The sequence below is a fragment of the Bos taurus genome, chromosome 14 (genome assembly GCF_002263795.3).
Source record: "Bos taurus isolate L1 Dominette 01449 registration number 42190680 breed Hereford chromosome 14, ARS-UCD2.0, whole genome shotgun sequence".
Taxonomy (NCBI): domain Eukaryota; kingdom Metazoa; phylum Chordata; class Mammalia; order Artiodactyla; family Bovidae; genus Bos; species Bos taurus.
Window position 1 is genome coordinate 72,401,941 of NC_037341.1, and position 18,282 is coordinate 72,420,222.

Consider the following 18,282-nt stretch of genomic DNA (forward strand, 5'->3'; position numbering starts at 1 on the left):
AAACCCAAGAACATTGGAGTGCGTAGCCTATCCCTTCTCCAGTGGATCTTCCCAATCCAGGAATCACACCGGGGTCTCCTGCATTGCAGGCAGATTCTTTACCAACTAAGCTTTCAGGAAAGCCCCAAGGAGGGTAAAAGAGGGTTTTAAAAATATTTGAGAATATACTACACACATGGTGCTCTAGACTAACTGCAAAGGGTTGGTTTTTAGCATTGTTCTCATGTAAGAAGTCATCTCCATTGTTAGTGTATGGTATGTGCTTGTCTTTAGTAAATACCCTAGTCTTAAACACTGTGCAGAAATCTGCTTTGGTTTCATTAGGAGGTGACTCCTGAATTAATACTCTCAGAAAGCCCTGCCCTAGTGCCTATGCCTGACGTCCCAGGGGGCTTGGCTTTTATTTATTTATTTTTCCTCTCTTTTTAAGACACTTTGACCCAAAGATTGAGACAACTGGGACCTCCTCTGTTCAGAAAGGCATTTCTACCCAATGGCTTAATTAGTGTACATGGCACTTAGCTTCTACAGTTACAACCCTGTGGTGGTGGTGGTTTAGTTGCTAAGTTATGTCTGACTCTTGAGACCCCATGGACTGCAGCCCACCAGGCTCCTCTTCCATGGAATTTCCCAGGCAAGAATACTGGAGTGGGTTGCCATTCCTTCTCCAGGGGATCTTCCCAACCCAGGGATTGAACCCAGGTCTACCACATGTGGGCAAATTCTTTACCATTGAGCCACCGTTGAAGTCCCAAACCCTGAGTTACAAAGTTACTTATGTTATTGATCTTCCTTTGACTTTGAAGAATTGTGTTACTGAGAATGAGTGCTATTCATACTTCCATGTTATATATTCTATTCCCCTCCCTTCCAAAAAAAAAAAAAAAGTAAAAGACACATAGAAGAAAAAGCAACAGCACTCTGGATTTATAAAGTCAGAGTAAGTTTGGTTTTCAGAGTCAGAGTCTGAGGTTTTTGTTTTAATGCTTTTCTGCGTGTGAAATTGTCTTCTTTCCTCTTACTCCATTTGAGATTGCCAGAATCATCTGTCAACAAATGTGTCCTCAGTCTTTTTCCCAGTGCTGGGCTTGGTGAGGATTCAGAGTGATGGGTACGCAAGATTTCTTCTGTTAAATATATACATTCCTTGGAATAGATCTAATACAAAGAAAGCAGATTACCTTTGTAAACTAGTAGTATATGCTGCTTTGTGCATGAATCTTAAGCAGGATGTCTGAGCAGACTCAGACCAATACTGAAATGCGTGAATCTAATAATTATTAAAAACAATTTCTTTGTTCATCTCCCTATTTTTGTCATTTGAAATTAGTAGTTGATCAAAGATATTTCATAGATTAGCCTTTTTCACTTGGGTAAGTAGCTAGATCCAAAAATGAAAGTATCAGGGAGCCTATTTTAAGGTTAATAGAACTATATGTATATTTCATGTATCCTCTGTCTTCCTCAGTTCAGTTCAGTGGCTCAGTTGTGTCTGACTCTTTGCGACCCCAAGGACTGCAGCACGCCAGTCTTCCCTGTCCCTCACCAACTACTGGAGCTTGCTCAGATCCATCGAGTTGCTGATGCCATCCAACCGTCTCATCCTCTGTCGTCCCCGTCTCCTTCCGCCTTCAATCTTTCCCAGCATCAGGATCTTTTCCAATGAGTCACTTCTTCACATCAGGTGACCAAAGTATTGGAGCTTCAGCCTCAGCAACGGTCCTTCCAATGAACATTCAGGACAGATTTTCTTTAGGATTGACTGGTTGGATCTCCTTACAGTCCAAGGGACTCTCAGGAAGAGTCTTCTCTAACACCACAGTTCAAAAGATCAATTCTCCAGGGCTCAGTTTTCTTTATGATCCAACTCTCACATCCATACTTGACTCCTGGAAAAATCATAGCTTTGACTATATAGACCTTCATCAGCAAAGTAATGTCTCTGCTTTTTTTATACTGTCTAGGTTTGTCATAGCTTTTCTTCCAAGGAGTAAGTGTCTTTTAATTTCATGGCTGCAGTCACCATCTGCAATGACTTTGGAGCCCAAGAAGATAAAGTCTGTCACTGTTTCCATTATTTCCCATCTGTTTGCCATGAAGTGATGGGACTGGCTGCCGTAAACTTTGTTTTTTGAATGTTGAGTTTTAAGCCAGCTTTTCCAACTCTCTTCCACTTTTATCAAGAGGCTCTTTAGTTCCTCTTTACTTTCTGCAGTAAGGATGGTGTTATCTGCATATCTGAGGTTATTGATATTTCTCCCAGCAATCTTGATTCCAGCTTGTGCTTCACCCAGCCTGGCATTTTGCATAATGTACTCTGTATATAAGTTAAATAAGCAGGGTGACAATATGAAGCCTTGACGTATTCCTTTCCCAATTTGGAACCCGTCTGTTCCATATCCAGTTCTAACTGTTGCTTCTTGACATGCATACAGACTTCTCAGGAGGCAGGTCAGGTGGTCTACGTATTCCCATCTCTTTAAGAATTTCCCACAGTTTGTTGTGATCCACACAGTCAAAGGTTTTAGCATAGTCAATGAAACAGAAATAGATGTTTTTCTGGAACTCTCTTGCTTTTGCTATGATCCAAGGATGTTGGCAATTTAATCCCTAGTTCCTCTTCCTTTTCTAAATCCACATGAACATCTGAAAATTCTCAGTTTCATGTACTGTTGAAGCTTGGCTGGGAGAATTCTGAGCATTACTTTGCTAGCATGTGAGATGAGTGCAATTGTGCAGTAGTTTGAACATTCTGTGGCATTGCCTTTCTTTGGGATTGGAATGATAACTGACCTTTTCCAGTCTTGTGACCACTGCTGAGTTTTCCACATTTGCTGGCATATTGAGTGCAGCACTTTAATAGCATCGTCTTTTAGGATTTGAAATAGCTCAGCTGGAATTCCATCACCTCTTCTAGCTATGTTCGTAGTGATGCCTCCTAAGGCCCACTTGACATTGCACTCTAGGGTGTCTGGCTCTCAGTGAGTGATCACACCATCATGGTTATCTGGGTTATTAAGATCTTTTTTGCATAGCTTTTCTGTGTATTCTTGCCACCTCTTCTTAATATCTTCTGCTTCTGTTAGATCCATATCGTTTCTGTCCTTTATTGTGCCCATCTTTGCATGAAATGTTCCCTTGGTATCTCCAATTTTCCTGAAGAGATCTCTAGTCTTTCCCATTCTATTGTTTGCCTCTATTTCTTTGCATTGATAACTTAAAATGGCTTTTTTTAATCTCTCCTTGCTATTCTTTGGAACTCTGCTTTCAGATGGATATATCTTTACTTTTCTCCTTTGCCTTTCGTTTCTCTTCTTTACTCAGCTATTTGTAAGGCCTCCTCAGACAGCCATTTTGACTTTTTGGATTTCTTTTTCTTGGGGATGGTTTTGATCACTGACTTCTGTACAGTGTCATGAACCTCCCTCCATAGTTCTTCAGGCACTCTGTCCATCAGATCTAATATGGTGAATCTATTTGTCACTTCCACTGTATAATTGTAAGGGATTTGATTTAGGTCATAACTGAATGGTCTTGCTTTTGGACATGAATGAGCAACTTCACTTTCCTTGACTTTCTTTGTTTTGAATAGTCTAGTGATTTTCCCTACTTTCTTCAATTTAAATCTGATTTTTGCAGTAAGGAGATCATCATCTGAGCCACAACCAGCCTCTGGTCTTGTTTTTGCCAATTGTATAGAGCTTCTCTGTCTTCAGCTGCAAAGAATATGATCAGTCTGATTTCGGTACTGACCATCTATCTTCCTAGTGGGAGACGAAAGTTCCTCATAGGTGGAGCTGGAATCTGTATCCAGTAGAGCTTACAATGTTTGAATATGAAAGCATCTTTTGTTTTTGCTTTTTTATAATCTTTGTTTTTTAGTTTATTTATTTTTAGTTGAGTGGTAATTGCTTTACAATATTGTGTTGGTTTCTGCCATACATCAACATGAATCCTGCCTCTTGAAGTTCCTTCCCATCTCCCGCCCTGCTAAGTTTATGAAAGTGAAAGTGAAGTCGCTCAGTCCTGTCCGACTCTTTGCAACCCCATGGACTAGCCTATCAGGCTCCTCCATCCGTGGGATTTTCCAGGCAAGAGTGCTGGAGTGGATTGCCATTTCCTTCTCCAGGGGATCTTCCTGACCCAGGGATCGAACCCGAGTCTCCCGCATTGCAGGCAGACGCTACAGTCTGAGCCACCAGGGAAGCTCAAAGTTTATGAAGGAAACCTAAAGAGGAGCCACTCCCAGTTTATTAATGGGCTGGAAGGTAGGAGGGGTGAGACCTGCCTCAGGCATCTTATCCACCCCAGGCCCAGAGGGAAGCTTATGCTGTAGCCAGTGCAGGAAGTCGTGCCTGGGAACTGCATGCATTCGGCGGCATGTCCTTTAGTTGAGTTGTGTGGTCCGGTCCACTAGTGTTTGCAAAGTGGAGTAGGTCCCCTGGTCAGAAGGAGCCTCTGCGCACCCTCTCATTCCTGTTCTGCCCTTACAGGCCAACTTGCCCCTTCTGCAGCGTGAGCTCCTCCACTGCGCGAGATTGGCCAAACAGAACCCTGCCCAGTACCTCGCCCAGCATGAACAGCTGCTTCTGGATGCCAGCACCACCTCACCTGTTGACTCCTCAGAGCTGCTTCTCGATGTGAACGAAAACGGGAAGAGGCGAACTCCAGACAGGTGAGAGGGGGGAGGACCCCAGACCGGCGGCATGAGGCCATATTTCATGTCGTGTTTCAACTGCTGACTGACGCTTCTTGCAAAATAATAAACTAGACGGGCTGCAGGGAATCTTGCTCTGGCCTGGGGTGTTGCAGAATGATGAGTCTCTGGCCTGTGCAGGTTAAGCTTTGTTACTTGTATTTTTTTTTTTAGTTTAATTGACCTGCAGCACTATGATAGTTGCAGATGTACAATCTAGTGATTGATTTTTCTGTGCATCACAAACATCACCACTGTTGCTTGGAATGTTAAAGTAAAAGGTAAAGATGAGTGACACTCAGATGTGCCACGCGCCACTGATGTTTATGAGACACAGTCAGCACCGGCTTTCCACATTTTATTGTGCTTCCTTGTGCTTTCCTTCCTTCCAGCCTTCCCCCACCCCTCTCTCCCTTCCTTCCCCTCACCTCCCTTCTTCCCTTCCCTCTTAAATTGAAGGTTTGTGGCAACCCTGCATGGAATTAGTCTCTTGTCACCATTTTTCTAAAAGCATTATTTGGTGTCTCTGTGTTACATTTTGGTAATTCTCACAGTGTTTCAAACTTTTTCATTTTATATTTGTTACGGTTATCTGTGATCGGTCTTCTTTAATGTTAACCATTGTGATTGTTCTGGTGTTTTTCAGAAATAAATTGTTTTTTAATTAAGGTATATACTCTTTTATACATAGTGCTACTGTACACTTAAGAGACTATAGTATAGTGTAAACAGAACTTTATGAGCACTAGGAAGGAAAAAAAAAACCTGTGTGACTGGCTTTAGTTGCTTTATCATGGTGATCTTCAATTGAACATATAGCATCTCCAAGGTATACCTATATTAAACTTCTCATTTACTATATTATTCATCCAAAGCACATATTTTATTATTCCAATAATTTATTATTCCAAGTTTTCTCAGAACATGATGGTTTTGAAATCTGGCCTAAACGCAGTGCAGTAGCTGTTTAATTTGGACTTTGTATGAACTCAGAGAAAACTTTAGTGAAGCTAGTTGAACTGAGTGAATATAAGAGTTAAGTAATAGAACTAATAGGTGGCATTTTTTTCTGATAAATTTTATCTACTAGTCAATATTCATTATACCAGGTTACTCTGGTCTCATAACTGAGAATTCTAGGAAATGTAAAATAAACCCCCTTCTCCATGAAACCTTGCAAATTAGTTGCTGAATGACACATATACATGAAACTTCCAAAGTACCTTATTAAAATGAGTTTCCTGAATACCTCAGCTTCATTTATAAATATTTTCTAATACAGAAATATGAAGTCTTATTAGCATCTTGCATTTGTAAAATATGGAGAATCTTAAAATGAAACTGTATTCAGAAATGTATTTGTCACATGCTTTGTTTCCTTTCTCTGTTTATCCATTCACTCTTTCTGCGTTTTATCAGGGAAGAGTAGACTGGCCTTTGAAAGGTTAACACTGGCACAGATTCATAGGCGCTTACGCTCCTTCTATCTGTGACCGACTTAGCTACCCTTAAATGTATTAGCTGCTTTGCAAATCAGAATGTTATTAAAAGCCAGCCAGTTTACATATAGTTATTACATAATCCTCTGTTAAGCAGTTTTTATGCTACAATCTCTGGAATTTTTCTCCTTGTGACATGGGACCTCTTAACAGTTTAAAACATTAAAGCAAAGGGTTAAATATTAGTTTACTTCTGACATCCTATAGACCCAACCTCCTTCCGTGACCTACCAACAGTACTACTTTCTTATTTTGCAAGCTGTATTTTCTTAGTCATATTTAAGCATTTGGTACTTTAGCTTTAAAGGCAGTGCTTAATCCAGGTGTCTGAGTGACATGTCCACGTGATGCTGAAAACCAGGAGGCGGCCCAAGCATAGATGATTCACATTTGTATTCCTGTCTGATCCTAACCTTTTACCCTGAAGGGAGTCAGCCCTGTGTGCTGATATTGAGATGCTTTAGTTCCATTTTCCCAAGACAGTGGGGTAAAGGAAGTAGGGAGAGACTAGAAGGAAAATTGGGAAGGAGGACATTTATTTGGGTGGAGGAAGGGATAACAGAGAAAGGTTTAGATGACTGTGATAAATGTAAAGATAATCCTATAGCCAACATTAGACAGGGACACAATCTATTCTAGAAACTTTAAATGCTAAGTAACTGTAACAGGCAGAATAAAAACTTGTTTTATCCACTTCTCCATGTTTTCAGCCCTCTGTCCACTGTCTGTCCCAGTGTTTCATATGTGAATACCCTGTAACTTTAGATCTTTCTTGAACAGTACTGAGGTAAGCTTGCCAATGTGCTAACATCGATGTGGAAACTTTGTATGAATTCCACAGAAGATTGGCATTTTTGTTGCAAAGATCTGTAACTGTGTATGCGTGCCTGTTTGTGTTCAGTCAGATAGAACTTTCTTAAAAGCCCTTTAGTCTTGTTCCCCTCTGGTTATTCATAGACAGTTGCTGGAGTCAGAATTCACACAGTTGCTCTTTGGCTGGAACATTCTTTTTCAAGTGGAACCCTGAAGTGTGTGTTATAATGGAAAGATGGCAAATAGATTTCCTTAGAGTTAGGAGGAAGGGTAATGAGAATATGTTGTGTAAATACATTTGTATCTTGTGGGAATTTCATCAGAGCCAAGAAAATATGGGCCTCTACAGTATTTCTTTGCATATATTTTCTGCATCTTGTTTGCATATGCATTTTTCTCTTCTCCAGTTATTTATCTGTATATCCAGATCTACTATATGAAATTTTATAGAGTATGGAGCTGTCTGACAGCAGAGCTTTTTTTGTTTTACTGAATGTTTTGTTGGTGCATATGGTCTGACATGGATGAGCAGCCACGGTGAGATTTTGGAGTCTATTAAACTGGCTCATTAAAAAGATCAATCTGTTTCTGTAATAACACTGGGAACCATCAGTCACTAAAAGAGGGAAAAACTGACACCTGAGGAGAAAACACATTTTGGTAATTTGTTCATGACATGTCATGAACAAAAGAGCACTCTATATTTTGTTTACAACTTTGGGGGTTTAAATTCTGTGACGATTGCTGATTTAATCTACTGAACAGTCCTCACGTATTTCAGGGATGGATTTTGGCAAATGTAACTTCTCATCCTTAAATATGATTGTCACTGGTTATATTTTTTCTTTATTTAAGCATTCCTGTTATTTACAGAGAAATGAATACTCCAGGGAAGTCTCTGAAATCTTTTTTTTTTCCTGTACAGAACAGTAAAATTTATTCTACTTCTTCTTAAAAATACTTCTAGGGTGAGTCCCTGAACAGCTATACTAGATTTGTAGGTCTGGGGTAGAATAACTTAGAACCCAAATGAGAAAGAAGACAATTCATTTTAAAATCATGCTATTTTTTTTTTTCTAAATTATCAGGGAGAGCTAAAAGAAAGTTCTGGTTTCCATTCTTTGTTCGTATGTAAAAGTTTGTTCATCTTGCCATTCAGTGATGGAAAAAGCTGAGGAAGGGAATGTTGTTATTTAGTCACTGAATTATGTCTGACTCTTTTGTCATCCCACAGACTGTAGCCTGCCGGCTTCTCTGTCCATGGGATTTCCCAACCAAGAATACTGGAGCAGGTTGCCATTTCCTTCACCAGGGCATCTTCTCAACCCAGGATCAAACCCGCATCTCCTGCATTGGTAGGCAGGTTCTTTACCACTGAGCCACCAGGGAACCCCGAGGAAGGGCATACAAACCGTTTTTGGAGCTGGTTAAATGAAGTGACCGGTTTCAAACAGAGACTGGAATTTAAGAGCCCTCTTTAAAACTGCATACCGATGGTCTTGAGGACACAGTTTCAAGTAGGATGAGGAGGGAAAGAGCAGTTAGACAAAGGCTGCATTTTTTTGAGACTACAGAATAGAGAAAAATCACTGCATTTAAAAAGTACTTTTTTGTGTGTTAATTATCATTTGATGTCTTTTTCTCACAGCTTTGCTGTTGCAGCGTTTTGTCTTTAAAGTTGTGCTCTCACCTGTTATGGCGATTTTCTGATGCAGAAACTTTCTGGCTTAAGAAATCAAATCGAGTGATCATTGATCTTATGTGGATAACACTGTCTCCACTACGTTATTCCCCCTTTCAAGTGATCGATGTTAAATCTTAATCCCCTTCATCGATCTATCTGTGTATTTTTTATTATCATTTTAATGTAATTATGCTTTAACTTACTCTCAGTTGAACACATCTTGATTTTTATTTTGAAGGCAACATGGTTGCATGAACGTGTATTTCCTCCACCCCCAATTATTAAACATTATTTGTTTTAAGATTTTCTTGAGCTTTAGAAGTATATAATTTGTCATCTGGGAGAGATCTTATGGATTTAGCAGGCCTAAAGAACTTGCTTAAAGTTATAGGACTTCTTAATGGAGAAATCAGCATATTTATCAATACATACCTGAAATCTTCCAGTTGCACAAAATATGTTTTAATGTGCAGAATGTGAATAAGGAAAGCTCAACTAAGAATTATATCTTTTTTTCTCCTTACTTTCGCTCATTTATTTCTTCTCTATAATTGCTCATGTGGGCAAATGCAACAGTTGAATGTACTGAGGTTTTATAAATCTTTGTAAGGATAGAGGATCCACAGTCAGCCTGGTTTCCTGCCTTACTGAGTAAATTAGAAAACACTGAATGTTTGAGGGTCATAAGGCAGTCGTTTTGAAACCGTGTTCGTTGAATATATGAGATTTGTCAGCGAGGTGCACACCAGCTGAACCTGTTAGCTCCATTTTTCCTTTACTGCAAAATGGATGAGATTTCAATATTTTTGTCAAGTTGACTCTGCAGATAAGAATTAAATATTTATTATCTAGCGTGTTCAGTTTTCTATGAAAAATATGAGGAATTTATGTCACACATTCTTGTTTTGTGCTGCATTTTTAATGCATTCATCAGTTTCAAGAAGAGAGTCATCATTCCTGTAGAAATGACTTTTTTTTTTTTTTAAATAATAATCACATCAGTTGTGGAGGCTTCTAGTGAGATAGTGCTTACATGATGAGGAAGATTACATGGCTGTCGAGAACATTTTGGTCTCTCTGTTCTCGCCTCAGTGTTGACTTTGCATAGGGTTCAGCCTGGCTGGATAATATATCTGAGCTCACATGGCTTGTAAGAGGCATGGATGGGATTCTAGCTCCTAGGTTCTCTGACTTTAATTCCCCATGCTCTTATAACTACATTTGTAATACCATAGCCTCTGAACACCTCAACTTGAAAAGCAAGCGCTTGGTTAAGTTGTTGAATGCCAGGTACGTGTTAGACTCTTTATGTAGATTCTCTCATACAGTCCTCTCAGAGCTCTGAAGTACCCGTCTTGTGACACATGTAGAGATTAAACCGCGTGAGTTCATAGGGCCTGCAAATAGCAAAGCCAAAATTTGAAAGCAACTCCATAGCCCCTGCTCTTTCCAGTGAACATTCTGGAGTGGCTTCGTCTGCTTCTGACCTCCCATACCACTTTTGTGCTCTTTTTTACGGTACCTACTAAGTTCAGGTCCTATGTAACAGTATTGAAGCCTTGTATCCCTTATTAAACTGTGTTTATGCCAAAAGTTTGGCTTCCCTGGTGGTTCAGATGGTACAGAATCCACCTGTAAAACAGGAGACCCAGGTTCCATCCCTGGGTCAGAAAGATCCCCTGGAGAAGGGAATGGCAAACCTCTCCAGTATTCCTGCCTGGAGAATTCCATGGACAGAGGAGCCTGGGGAGCTATAGTCCATAGAGTTGCGAAGAGTCAGACACGACTGAAGTGACTTAGCATGCTCACACATGGTAAAGAGTTTCTTGCTAGCACACTTTGAAAAGGAATTTAAGTCTACCGCTAAACCATAATCGGTGTTGGGAATCATGTCTTGCTTATTTTGGTATGTCCAGTTAAGCTCCAGATAATGCATGCCACACATGCCAGCTGTATAAAACAAAACAAAGCAAAACACTACAAACAAACAACAACAAAACACTAGTTCAACAAGTAATCAAAATTAAACTTAATACAGTCATTTTTAGTAGTGTAGCAAATGGTCTCTCCCCCAAGAGTCTTTTTTGCTTTCTTGTTTACTTTCTATCATTTTAAAAGATGCATCTCTGAAATACCCACATCCGTGAAAACAGCTCAGGAACAAAGTGCTGATGACTGGTTCACTAACAAAAAACTAGAGGGCTCCAGTTGGGATGTATAGATGACAGATTAGAATAAGAAAGCATAGTTCCAGATAGCGAGAGCTGTAGCAGCTGACTACTTCAACAGTGGCCAGAAATAAGCAGAGATTAGGGGACAGCCACTCCTAGGCAGATTGTCCAGCAGATGGAGAGCTCCTGGGACTTGTGTCCAAAGCTTTCCACCTTCTCCTTCGGGGAGAGAAAGCTCTGGGAACCTGTATCTTGTAATCCTTAAAGTTCCAGTTATGGTGAGTTTGTCCAGACTGGCCAACATCCACGTGCATCTATCTTAGTTACTCCAGAAGGTGTCAGCCCTCCTCTCAGGACGTAATCTCCCGGGTGGTGGGTTAGCAGTAGAGAGCGGGAAGGCACTTCTTTCTGTGTGGCTCAGTCGTGATGGTCCTCTGTCACTCGGCCCTGCTTTTCACCGTCTGAACATCCCACTTCCTGCAGGGTGATATTTCTACAAACACAGAAATCCCCACAGGTTGTCCTGAAGAATCAGGTTTGATTTTCTTTTTAAGGTAGCAGGGGAATCTGTAATGTATTTTGCTTCAGATGCATTATTCAACACCGCTAGAAGGTGGTTATGTAAAATTCTTACCTGAACTCACCTATTTCCTGAAGAGACTGTTTACTGAGTTGTGTTTTGAAAATACGATGCCATAAATGACTCTTCTCCCCGTGCCTTTTAATTCTAATGTCTAGTCCTTCTGTGGAAACCTTAACAAACTGCATTTATTAGAAAAGGAAAGGGACATTTGTTTAAGATTAAGTCATTTATGTCTTTGAGCTTTTCTTCAACAGAACTGTCACCTCCTGAGATTTAGGCATAGACTGCTTTCTAAAATACGAAAGTAAAGTTTTTTGTTTTTCTTTAAGACTTAGGCAGTCTCTGAGCCCTGCCTCTGACTGAGATGCCTGCAGAGACAGTGGTGTGATGGAGCTAAGATAAGGTGTCTTAGGTGGAGCAGAAGGACATGTGACAGAGAAGAGACTAGCGGCAGGACTTGATTTGGAGCAGAAGGTTAGAGAGTATAACTCTACAGAGTTATAGAGTGACTTCTAGTTTCTATTTTGGTGGCTAAGTAGAAAGTGGCATAATTGACTGGTGTCGGAAGTATCAGAGAAAGACAAGGTCGGTTTAGATATGTGCCGTTTGAAATACCTGTGGTCAAAGGGAAAAGTCAGTACCTAGGGCAGGTGTTTATTTGTAACAGGACTGACTTTTTAAGTTTCTTCCTTGCCCTTCTTGGCTTTATTACGCTAAACCAATTTGCCTTTCCCTAGAATAATCTTCATAGCGCTGTTTTCCCCATTTAAAAAACATTTTAATCTCAGAAAAAACTCTGTGTTCCTGTCATGCAGGAGATTGCTTGGTCCTCTTATTCTGATTATTGCCATGATCTTAATAATATTTTTTCTTCATTCTTCCTCATTTCCATGTTACTAAGGGATCATCAGTGCATACTAGCCAATTATGACATTTAAAGTATTTTATATAGAGGAAAGTTTTTTAAAAAGCTTTTCTTTCTCAAATGAATCAGTTTACAACCTCTCTGTTGAGGAGCTGAGAAAACAGCCTGAAGTGGGATAAGGTGTCAATTAAGTTTTCTCTTAAGTATTTTTTTTAAACATGTTTTATTTCCTATAAGTTTCATTTTACTGGGCGAGAAACTCAAGCCAGAAAGTTAACTTTCCCAAGTTATCTCAAGGTCACACAGCTGAGTCCTGAAGAGTCCTCTGATGACCTCAGACCCTGAGAGAAAGTGATTGGGATCTAAATGTTGAAGTAGGTTATATTCAGAAAACTTTCTTCTGAAAAGGAGATAGAAAATAAAAAGCAAACCAAAAAAAAATGCCTTCCAGAAACCCATGACGTGTGACAGACTTCCTACTAGAATTTGAGTCATTTTGAGAGTATGTTGGCATGGGACAATGGATATTTGTTAGTTTTGCCTAACACATTTTGAGAAGGTAACAGATAAACATGCAAATTTAGAATTTGCCCCCAAGCAATGACATGTTGGTAGTTGTAAGCATTTCTAAGAAGCAGACAAACAAATAGCAATTAAGTTGTTTTGGTTATCTTATATGGACATAACATCCTTTAAGTAGGATTGGCTTTATAAGTACCCATGAGTGATTGGAGGAAGTACCCGGGAGGCTTTTCATACCTTTATTTCTATGGGCTGTTTTAATGTTTGAATGCTTTTCTGGTAAAATATTACCCTCCCTTTGTGAAGCGATGAGCTTTATTGTTTGAATTGTTGCAAGAGTTATGAGACGCAGAATAGTAACTGTCCCTGCAGGGGTATGACAGAAATGTCAGGGCAGACCCAGGAGCTAGCTCTGCTTCTTAGGACCTTACCCTCCTTATTTTAGGAGGGAAAAAAAGCTTCAGTGCAGGCTCGCTGAAGTAATAGCACTGACCAGAGGGCTAACGTGTCAGCAAAGTTAAGTCACATATCCAGCTACTTTGAAACTAGTACGACTTCTTCCAGTGATGTATGTTTTTATTATCTTTGAACAAGGAGACAGGAAACCAGTGAGCTGAATTGGTTTTGACACAATTGGGTATTTAGAAATGATTTTATGTTTATATATTTAGGCTGCTAAAAGATACTCAGAGGATATTTTCTATTTCTGCATAAAAAATCAGCTATAAATAATATACTGTTCAAAGCAAAGCACAAAGAAGTTCTCTGTTGGTTCAAATGGTTGACTTAGACATAATTTGGCTAGTATACCATCAACTTTGTGTGTTTTGATCTACATAACCATGACATTTAAAAAATTATTCATTTATTTAAATAGAGGTATAGTTGATGTGAAAACTTACAAAGTTTCAGGTATACAACATAGCGATTTATAATTTTTAAAGGCTATACTCCACTTATATAGTTATTATACAATTTTGGCTGTATTTCCTGTGCTGTGCAAATGGCATTTAGAAATAAATATAGAATAATTGAATTGCAGACTTTTCAAACTAGAAAGGACCTCAGAAATCATCCTAGTCCAGTGGTTTTCAAACTTGATTTCAGCAGCTGACTATTTCCTTCAAAAATGAAACTGTTAAAATAGATTAAAATGATAAGTGGGTTCCTCTGGTCCTTTAAATCTTGATTGTTGGGGTAAAAGCTCTTTATTGCCAGCAGAATCCCTAAGCATTTCAGGTGACACAGTTTGAAAACCACTGATCTAGTCCAACCCTTTCATTTTACAGATGAGCAAACTGAGGTCCAGAGAGGTTAAGTGGCTTGCCCAAGGTCACACAGCTAGTCGTGGAAGAGCCAGGACTAAATCTCAGGTCTCTTGATTCCCAGTCCAGTGCTCTTTCCACTACACCACACTGCCAGTAAGGTAGGTGCTGTGTTGACATTATGTTCATAGCTACTAATAGTCTTCAGTATTTTCTGATTAATGCTGGAAATATTTATGCATTGACTGTTGAAATATATTATTCGGAAATGTGTAGGATATGGAAATACAGATGAGAATCACATAGTTATCCTCTTAGAAGATAAATCTAGAATGCTTCTGTTCACTTTTAAAAATTATTTTAAGCAATACGTTTAGATAATGTTTGAGACCCTTTAGTCTGGTCAATGATCAGTGTGTATGGAGTCAGGATATTTGAGGGTCCACCCTTTGACAGGAGCAGCATTGAGACTTCTGTTTGATACTCCCATGAGAACCGTGCCCTGCTGGCATTTCCAACATCGGACAGTCTCCTGGTTCCAGAACATCTTTCTCCAGCATGCACTGGGCATGTATTCATTTCCCATTGAAGTCTGCAGTTTCCCTCGGTTCTTAGTGCGCCTGCACCTTCTACCTGTAACTCCTTTGTCATTCTTAATCTGGTGTGTGTACATTGTCACTGGGGCTCTACCCTAAAGGGGCATAAAGGACGATTCACCGTAGATGCCTCTTGCCCCTAATGATCTCTGTTGTCCAGTCAGTTTCCACGCAGATCCCTCCAGGTTTATCAAAGGCTATCCTTGGGCACTAGGAAAGTGGGAAAAGTCTCTTGAAGTCTTTAAGTCGTTAGACTTACAATCTACCTACAATCAAAAAAGGGATGAAGATGGAAATTCCCTGGCAGTCCAATGGTTATAAAAAAAGCTTGCAGAAATCTGCAGCTACTGTGACTTGGTCAAATTCTTATGGGGAAATTTCCCAGGAAAAAGAGATGCTGCCGCTGGTTAAGAATTGCAAAGAGAGCCAGCTACAAGGTAAAAATTAGTTTGGGAGCTGTGACATGTTCCTATCTTACTGAATATATTGAGTTAATCTCCCAGAGACACATTCAGCCAGAAAATATTTCTTTAACCCTACTTTATGTTTGAGAATGTAAGAGCAGTTATCAGGTCTCATTTGCAGACTGTGTTCCTTCTGAAAGACACATCCAGAGTTTTGTGTATCACATGATGAAGGGCAGACAGGGTGTGCCTGCCCTGGTCTAAGATCTCATGGCCTCAGACAGGCCCCTGCTGCGTCTCCACGTGTGTTTCCTCAACTTCAAGAGGAAGAGCTTCACCCTTTCTTCTAATCCCAGCTAGCTCTGTAGGACTGCTGATCATCTTGGTGGCCCAAGGAAATGTCAGTCTGAGACATTACATTGTGTCATTTGTGTTAATTCAGTTAATTGATCAGTGCTTTTGAATAGAATTTTCTGAGATCATAGAAATGATCTGTATCTGTGTTGTACAATAGTCACTAGCTGTAGGCAGTAACTAAACACATGCAGTGTGGCTGTTGATACCCAAGAACTGAATTTTAAACTTTATTTAATGTTAATTCATTTGTAATTTAAGCAGCCACGTGTGGGTACTGTATTGAACAACACAGCTCATAGAAGTCAGAGGCCGGGTTGGATCAGTGCAATAGATGTACCCAGAGAACTGAAGAGTGATGCTCTTGTACCTTGATGAATCGCCAGATACAGTTGATCTGAGAGTAATTTGTTAGAAATCAAGAGTTCGCTTTTGAATGAAGATGTTATCTACGGAGGAGAGAGCAGGCTTCCTCTTATTTGTGACCAAACCATACACGCCTCAACTGAAAGATGTTTACGGATTTGATGAAAAGTGGAGCCTTTTCTCCTGTGTGCAGCCATGGGATCACTGAGGCCTCCGCCTGGGTTTCAGTGAATCCTCACAGGTCTAGGCAGCTGAGTTTAGAAAATTTCTGGCCAGCGAAAAGAATATTCTGTTTATATTACAGGTTCCAAGTATCTGAACTATGCTGCTTTCTGAGTCCATTATGAAAAAAAGGAAAAAAAAAAAAAAAAAAAACCTCTTTTTCTTCCTCCCTCAGAACCAAAGAAAATGGCTTTGACAGAGAGCCTTTGCACTCAGAACATCCGAGCAAGCGGCCATGCACTATTAGCCCAGGCCAGCGGTACAGTCCAAATAACGGCTTATCCTACCAGCCGAATGGCCTGCCTCACCCCACCCCTCCACCGCAGCATTACCGTTTGGATGATATGGCCATTGCCCACCACTACAGGGACTCCTATCGACACCCCAGCCACAGGGACCTCAGGGACAGAAACAGACCTATGGGTAAGACTGAAGGATCTCTTCAATTCTCATAAGGTGGTGTGCTCCAGGACTTGCATCCTTACTGCTCAGCTAAACTTCAGGCTTGAAATCTGTGATGGGGTAAAAATACTTCTTCCTGATCTAGTGTCTCCTTTATGAGAAAACTTCGTTGGTGTTAATATCTCTTTCAACAGCTGTGTTTTCTCTTACTTATGATCTTTGTGACCTCCGGGTATTTATTTATTTATTTTTCCGAAGGGTGTGTATCTGCTGACCCCAGACAGGTCAACTGTATTAACAAACACAAATTAAGTGTTTAGTGCATTTTTTTTTTTTAAGCGTGAGAGATTTCATATGTAGTTGGCCTGCCACAACGTTTTTTGTTTTTTTTTTTTTACCAAATCAGTTTCTTTAATTGTTATCTTTTATTTTCAGATAGTCTCAAAGTTCATTTTGGTTTTCCCAGTCTCTGTGATAGTCTGTATTTGAAAAATATGATATGGTATTATGTCTATGACTTAAGTCAGCAGATGTTCCTTGAGGACTGATTTAGTACTTTTTTTTTTCCAACATGGAAATGCTAGTGATTCAATTTAGTGTTGACAATTTGGTCAAAGATCAGAATACCGAAGAAGGAATGAGTTTGGGTAAACATGTGTTCTGTTTGCCAGTGTTCATTCTTTTTTTGCATAAAACTGTTGGAAGTGAAGCATTTAGGAGACATGGTCTTCTAAAGAACCGGTGCTTGCCATGAAAAATGAGAAGGAAGATAAATAGGTAAGCCTTGATGCACTATCAGTGTTTGAGGTGATCGCATCGGAATACCGCTCTTGTTCCTGGGACTTCTTTTACTGTATATTTTTGGCAAGTCAAGCTGGTAATAAATGGAGAGCAACACTCGGCCGTCTTTCTCATCTTTTTTCCGCCCCCTGTGTCCATGCCAGCCCTGCTTTTCTTCTTAGCTGGTTGCTGAAAAACTTGCCTGGCCCAGATGGTCTGCTGGGTGAGATACTGGAAGCATCACAGGGTGGAGTCCAAGTGGGAAAGCAGGACCTGGAGTTGAGGGGTCACAGGACTCAGGAAGCCTGGCCAGTTGCCCACCTAAGGGGTAGGACAGAGGTTTTTATAGTCCCAGGCAGAGGGAGCGTGGTGAGCAGAGGTTTCTGTTAGACTTCTAACTGTCTTAGTAGGACACAGGGCCTTCCAGGCCTAGGGTCATTTTGCCTTAGAAAACCCAGCCCTCCAAATGTTTAGAAAGCAGAAGGCGTGAGTCAGGTTGAGGGCAGGGGTGATTGGGGCCCTGGATGTGAGATAGTAAAATAGTAGCTTCACCTCCCCACAATAGTCATTTCTGCTTTTATATAGTGTGTCAGACAAATGGCTAAGCATATGATTTATGCTTTTTTAATAGTCAATCTGTTTGATGTTCTCCAAGGTACCATTTCAAAGAGCTCTCAAAAATGGTTATGTTTTTTTTCTCTGTCTGGATTGATATTTTGACCCTGAAATCAAATGTGACAACAACTTCCTTCCAAACAAAACCTTGCCATTTGTTGATGACGAATGCTCTCAAACCATGATTGCTTATTTTCAAATAGAGGTGGAGTCGCCAGGTCATTGTAAGATCAATTCAAGATACCCTATTTTGTAGGTGGTAGGAAATGGCCTATTTCTTAGGCAGTAAATTCTATTTCATGAAATATTAGTTCCAGTACACCATAAAGTAATCAGCAAGGAAGTAATTATGCTTATGTGCAATGATTATGTTTTCATCTAGTAATATAAAATATCCCTTTATGAATTATACCTGTACCCACTGGTTTTATGTGATTTTTTTTTC

At 40.0% G+C, this 18,282-nt stretch overlaps 1 protein-coding gene across 7 annotated transcripts in view; it reads left to right on the forward strand.

Annotated features, from left to right (window-relative positions):
- Positions 1 to 18,282, forward strand: part of RUNX1T1 (RUNX1 partner transcriptional co-repressor 1) — a 157,463-nt gene that overhangs the window by 100,646 nt on the left and 38,535 nt on the right. For all 7 annotated transcript variants that reach the window (XM_025001690.2, XM_025001688.2, NM_001359988.1 and 4 more), the window contains 2 exons: positions 4,494 to 4,675; positions 16,216 to 16,463. In XM_025001690.2, coding sequence (XP_024857458.1) covers positions 4,494 to 4,675; positions 16,216 to 16,463 — 430 coding nt within the window. The remainder of the gene's footprint in view (positions 1 to 4,493; positions 4,676 to 16,215; positions 16,464 to 18,282) is intronic.